Raw genomic sequence first — 6,077 nt, 5'->3', positions numbered from 1 at the left:
GTCCTTCAGTCAACTGAAGCTCCCAGACTCTCCTTTCTTTATTATTCTGGGATTTATTTACCTTCTATAATTGAAACTTTGTTGCTGCTCCAGCTCCAAGGCCACAGCCTGCTGAAAGCAGGTATCTGGGGTTTGTTTAGCTTCTATAATTGCAACTTTGTTGCTTAGAGTGGAGCTCAGAGCCTGGCTGCAGCAGCAGCGGGGAGGAAGCTTGGCTTCCTCCATAACTGGAGCAAGCAAGCCTACTGCTCGCTTCAGCTGCGTGGCTGTGGCTGCCAGCCGCCATCTTTGTTGGTGGTTAATTTGCATATCTCGCTGATTAGCCAATGGGAAGTGTAGCAGAGGTATAGTTAATTTCAATCTTTGTCTATTATTAGATAGGATTATCTGTTGATTGGATAAACTATCCTTTCTTTGTGCACAATATATTTTTGGACTCAGGTCTGAAAGATAAATAAAATGCTGGTATTTCTGGAATGATGCCTAAGTATGATCCTATTTGAAACAAAATCTGCCACCTTGCCGTGCAAAATTATAGGATGGATCTCCTAACTAATAAAGAGGGAATATGCTAATTGACCGCTACACCCTCACAAGATGCAGCACCCACAGCCAATAAAGAGGGAATATGCTAATTGACTGCCATGCCCTCAAAGATGGTGGTGCCCACAGCCACAGATGACAGCACTCAGCCCTCTCAGCCCCGCCAGGGTGGCAGGCACACAGCACAGCCAGGCCCACCCCCAGGCGGGTCTTGCCGCTCCATGCAACTGCCTCCAGAGTCCCCAGCCCCCCAGCCACTCAGGGCTAGCCTGAGGCGCAGGCAAGCCTTGGATGGTGGCTGCCCAGCTGCCCAGGGCTGGCCCGAGGCGCAGGCAAGCCTCAAATGGCGGCTGCAGCTGATGCCCCATGCAACTGCCTCCAGAGTCCCCAGCCCCCCAGCCACTCAGGGCTAGCCTGAGGCGCAGGCAAGCCTTGGATGGTGGCTGCCCAGCTGCCCAGGGCTGGCCCGAGGCGCAGGCAAGCCTCAAATGGCGGCTGCTCAGCTGATGCCCGAGGCACAGGCAAGCCTCGGATGGTGGCTACCCAGCCAATGCCTGAGGGATAGGCAAGCCTCAGATGGTGGCTGCCCAGCCACCCAGGGCTGCCCAAGGCTCAGGTAACCAGGGCTGGCAGAGGCTTGCACTGCTGGCAGTGGCGGCAGCAGAGGTGTGATGGGGGCGTTGCCTTTCCCTGATCGCCGGGTCCCCTCCCGCCCCTAAGGGCTCCCAGACTGTGAGAGAGGGCAGGCCGGGCTGAGGGACCCCTCTCCAGTGCATGAATTTTCATGCACCAGGCCTCTAGTTATTAACCATTAATATCAATCAAAGCACAGAAGGGATAGTAAAAAACCCTATACAACTATAAAAGATAAAGAATGGTAGATAAATAGTATTCAACCAAACTCAGAAATAAAGACAAATGCATACCCTTAATCCTGAATGAAATCATTTTAGGCTTAAGTTTGAAATAAATAACATTACCTTAAACATTACAGATAAATTATAAGTCTAATGTAAATACAGCTACTTAAATCTTTATAGGGCACATACTTTTTAGGGTACATACGTAAGTTAAAAGCAATAAACTATACTCCTTAAGTATTCTATACATTCACACTCTCATTAATTTACACTAGATTCTCCCATTCTCTCTTATTCCATATAAATACTAGACATCATCAAAAATCTAAACTTTAAAAACTAGTAAGAGTGGTAACAATTTCAGGAAGGTTTCTTGAAGGACTCCTTTAAATAGCATTCAGCTTTAGTGCGTCTGAAGAATCTGAATATAGTCCCTTGCTAATAGCACCAGGAAGGGGGAGAAAGAATGGAAGGATGAGACAAATCACATGTCTCCCAAAGACAGAGTCAGAACTAGTCAGAATGATACCAAATAGATTTATCACGACCTTAAAATCAAAATCAGTATTTGTAAACACACTATAAACATTTGTATAGATGTTAGCCAAAATAATACAGTATAATGTTTTAAAACCATTAAACATGAAATCATTTGCCAAAAACGGGAAAAAGTTATTATAATAAATTTGACTGTGTTTAAATATTAGAACAGAATGGGTATGGGCAGAAACAGTTCTGGCTGCCTGCTTCTTCCCTTTCCCTTACTCTTTTCCCATCACAAGATGGAATGGGTCAGGGATCTTCCTTTACAACTACAAGAGCTAGATCCCTTCACCCCTTGTCTTAGCTTTGTAGCCAACCACATAGGAACCTACTGTCAAGAAAGGAAAGGGAATAAGAATTTCCCACAATTGTCTTGGCTGTTGTTGCTCAGTGGTTACAGCGTTGGCCCAAGCAACAAAGGGTTGCAGGTTCAATTACTGGTCAAGGGAGTGTACCTGGATTGCAGGTTTAAACTCCGGCCCCAGGTGGGGTGCCCTTGGAAGGCAACCAATCCATTTGTCTCACATCAATGTTTCTCTCTCTCTCTCTCCCTTTCTCTTCTTCTTTCCACTTTTTCTAAAGATCAATGGTAAAAATATCCTCTGCTGAGGATTAACAAAACAAAATAAAAAAAATAATTTCCCACAATGAAGGCCTTAATTTGTAAAAGTATGTAATTCTAAAACAGACATCTTCTAATATGTACATGTTTCTGCTACAATTAAAATTTCACAAATTTATATACATATGTATAATGTATTTTTACCATGTTTAACCTGCAAACCAGTTGATCCACACCTAAATAACCAAGGGTTGACTAGAACACTTATTTTAATGATCTTGAAGCTTGTAGAGAACTTTTACATACTTCAAATTTGACTCTTACAATCCTATGAGATAAAGCAGGTATTATTTCCATCAGACAAATAAGGAACCTTGTGCAGCCGTGGGGAAACTACGGCCCGCGGGCCGGATCCAGCAGTTTGAAATGAATAAAACTAAAAAAAAAAAAAAAGACCGTACCCTTTTATGTAATGATGTTTACTTTGAATTTATATTAGTTCACACAAACACCCCATCCATGCTTTTGTTCCGGCCCTCCGGTCCAGTTTAAGAACCCATTGTGGCCCTCGAGTCAAAAAGTTTGCCCACCCCTGGGTTAGTGTCACAGAACTAGGATTGTATTCCACCTCTTCGGCCTCCAGAGTAATTGTTTGCCACACTGCTACAGAAAACAATAAATACAAACCCGCATCATCTGATCTCTCAAGTGGAACATTAAGAATTTAGAGATTAAGACAACTTTCCTGAAACATACTAAACTATATAAAACAAGTTCCATTTGTATGTGTAGCAAATGGAAACAATGTTCATTAAATTTTATTTTAAATCCTTGACCTTTTCTCATTATTATGGGTCCATATTTTAGTTCTAGTGCAACTGTACTATTTTTCATGCTTTTGAAGTAAACATTAACTTTAGGCCACTGTTTTGTTTTTCTTTTTATACTATGGCATCTCTACAAATATAAATTTGATAATACACAAAGATTGAGGGGCAGGTGGTGTTCAAAATTTGAATAGTTTTGATGTGGGAAAAAAGGGTACAGATTTGAATACTTCACTAAAATTAAAATAAATAGAATTTTCTTTTCTTTTTTTAATCCTCACCCGAGGATATTTTTCCACTGATTTTTTAGAGAGAGTGGAAGGGGAAAGGGTGAGACTGAGAGAAACACTGATGTGAGAGACACACATCGACTGGTTGCCTCCTGCATGCACCCCAACCAGGGCCAGGGAACCTACAACCAAGGTATGTGCCCTTGACCAGAATCGAACCCGGGACCCTTCAGTTCATGGGCTGATGCTCTTATCCACTGACCTAAGTCGGCTAGCGTGAGAACCAAATTTCCACAGAATTCTCCTCAGAGTCAAAATATGTATGCTGATTAATGTATGACCTTAACTGGGTATTCTTCTTGATCACTTTGAACAATTATAAAATGGTTGGGAAAAGCTTTGTATTTTGTTAGGCTTCTTGGCTTAAAGATTCAGTAGTAAAAATGCAATTAAAAAGTTTCTAATCAGAAATATGTTTTATTTTGCTAACATTTTTACCTTTAACATTAGGTTTTAATGTATTCAATATGAAAGATGGTAAAACTTACCTCACAAGCAGGGCATATAATTTTGCTATATTCTTCAGTTAATAAACACAGTTCACATAAAGCATGTCCACACTGAAACTCATGATGGTGACCTATTGATGAAATTATGCATTAATTTTTCTACAGTTTGTTAACATTGTGCAGCATTAGTTAGAGTGGAAAGTTAAAGGGATTCCCTCGCATAGGAAGATCACAAAGTTAGTAATGGATGACTTATTAAACAAAATTCAGGAGAACATATACAAGTCAGAAGGAGGGAGAAACAGAAGAAAAGCCAGGTAGAGTTACATAATATTGTTTGCATTAATTTAAGATAGTGTTTGGTACCTATGATACTTTCAATTTGCCATATCTTATAATCATACAAAGTGCTCTGACATACTTCATTGCCTCTGTGTAAACATCATGGCTAAGTAGGCTGGGAATGTTATATGCAACCTGGAGATGGAGAAACATTTTGGTGGGTGGCTCATTAAATGGTATAATCCAGACTCCAGCCTATTTATGTTTCCAATGCAATGTTCTTTCTACTTGATCATATTGCCCTCTAGTAATTTATATTTGCCATCCTGTGAAGTGGACAGGGAGGGTGGATATGAAACACTGGCAGGACCCCACTCTTACAATGATCTAAGACACTGGCAAGGACAAGGACAGAAGCCAGATGCTATTACTATCACACACACAACCCACATAAAGATCATTTTCACAAAAATAGCTTTTATAAGGGAAATACCATAATCTTAATTGAAAACCTATCATCAAGCTTTTATCGCTAAGTAGAATTTGAAGTTTATCACATTAGGCATATTTTTAGCTATGTAACTTCAAAAGTATGTCATTTTAAAAGACTTTGCAAGACAAAAAGGAAAAAGGAACTAGATAAAATCAGTCATCTTTTACCAGCAAAAATATTAGTGTTCTTGCTGATTAATAACTGCATGCTTTTGATTTTAAAAAAAGCTTTAGTTTTGAAGCCAATAACCAAACTAATGCTTAAAGCTCTATTTAAATTTCAGAAATATTACCAAAGAAATCAAAACTGTTTAACTGTTTGTCTTTATAAAATTCAGTTTACTGTACAAGTCAAAATAACTTGTGGTGTATTATTGCTTACAAAGGGGAAGCACTTTCACAATTCTAGATGCATAACCACCTTTCCAACTGAGTATTTCTAAGCACTGTAACACAAATGCATGAAGGACCAGTGATTTTATAAGGTCATGTTTTAAAACTTTATTTTTTAATAGTTATTTCCTTCAAACAATGGCTATTTTACACATAACAGTCATGATCAAAACCCAAATTAGCAGAAGGATGGTCTCCACCAGGAAACACAAACTCACCGACTTTCTCTACACAAACTGAGTCCATCTTGGAGAGACTAAGAAAGCCCATGGAATGACTCACTTTGAAAGTACAAACATTAAACAGTTACACCGGGAAACAACAAGAATTTTCAGCAGCTCGAGGAGTTGAAATTCAACAACTCATCCCTGTCAGAGAACTCTAGCATTTCAAATTACATTAAAATAACGTGAACCTGTTTCACTTGAGTAGAATCTAAATTAGCAGATCAATGTGAACCTAAAAGTCCTCTAAAATAAAGTCTAATATATATAAAATAAATATCTTGTATACAAAAAATTTGATCAACAGGAGGGCGGTGTATTTCTTCCCTTGTACAGAAAACACAAGATGAATAAAGGAATAATTCACGGCTAACAGCAATAATTTCACCCCCCTCCACCTCACCCAAAAATAAAATCTCTAATATCTCTTTAATTCAGGAACATTTCATAGTGGTCTACTTGTCACTTCTACAACTAAAACTACACAAAAAATTCAAATTTCATTATTTTCTGACCACAAGGCAACAGGTGAAATTCTTACATGACTCTCTGGTGAGCCTGGGACGTTTTCGAACAGGTAGGGGGGCGAGAACTCACGCGGTCAGGAGAAGC

The 6,077-nt window shown here is 39.6% G+C and overlaps 1 protein-coding gene across 1 annotated transcript in view; it reads right to left on the bottom strand.

Moving 5' to 3' along the window:
- LOC102751807 (RING finger protein 17) overlaps nucleotides 1-6,077 on the bottom strand; it is a gene marked incomplete at its 3' end in the record, with an annotated part of 67,294 nt that overhangs the window by 60,999 nt on the left and 218 nt on the right. Inside the window, exon 2 of the mRNA XM_006765066.1 lies at nucleotides 4,114-4,205. Within this exon, the coding sequence (XP_006765129.1) occupies nucleotides 4,114-4,205 (92 nt within the window). The remainder of the gene's footprint in view (nucleotides 1-4,113; nucleotides 4,206-6,077) is intronic.

This window comes from Myotis davidii, unplaced genomic scaffold (genome assembly GCF_000327345.1).
Source record: "Myotis davidii unplaced genomic scaffold, ASM32734v1 scaffold701, whole genome shotgun sequence".
Classification (NCBI taxonomy): domain Eukaryota; kingdom Metazoa; phylum Chordata; class Mammalia; order Chiroptera; family Vespertilionidae; genus Myotis; species Myotis davidii.
Note: the sequence above shows the minus strand (reverse complement) of the source record. Positions and strands in the feature narration are given on the sequence as shown.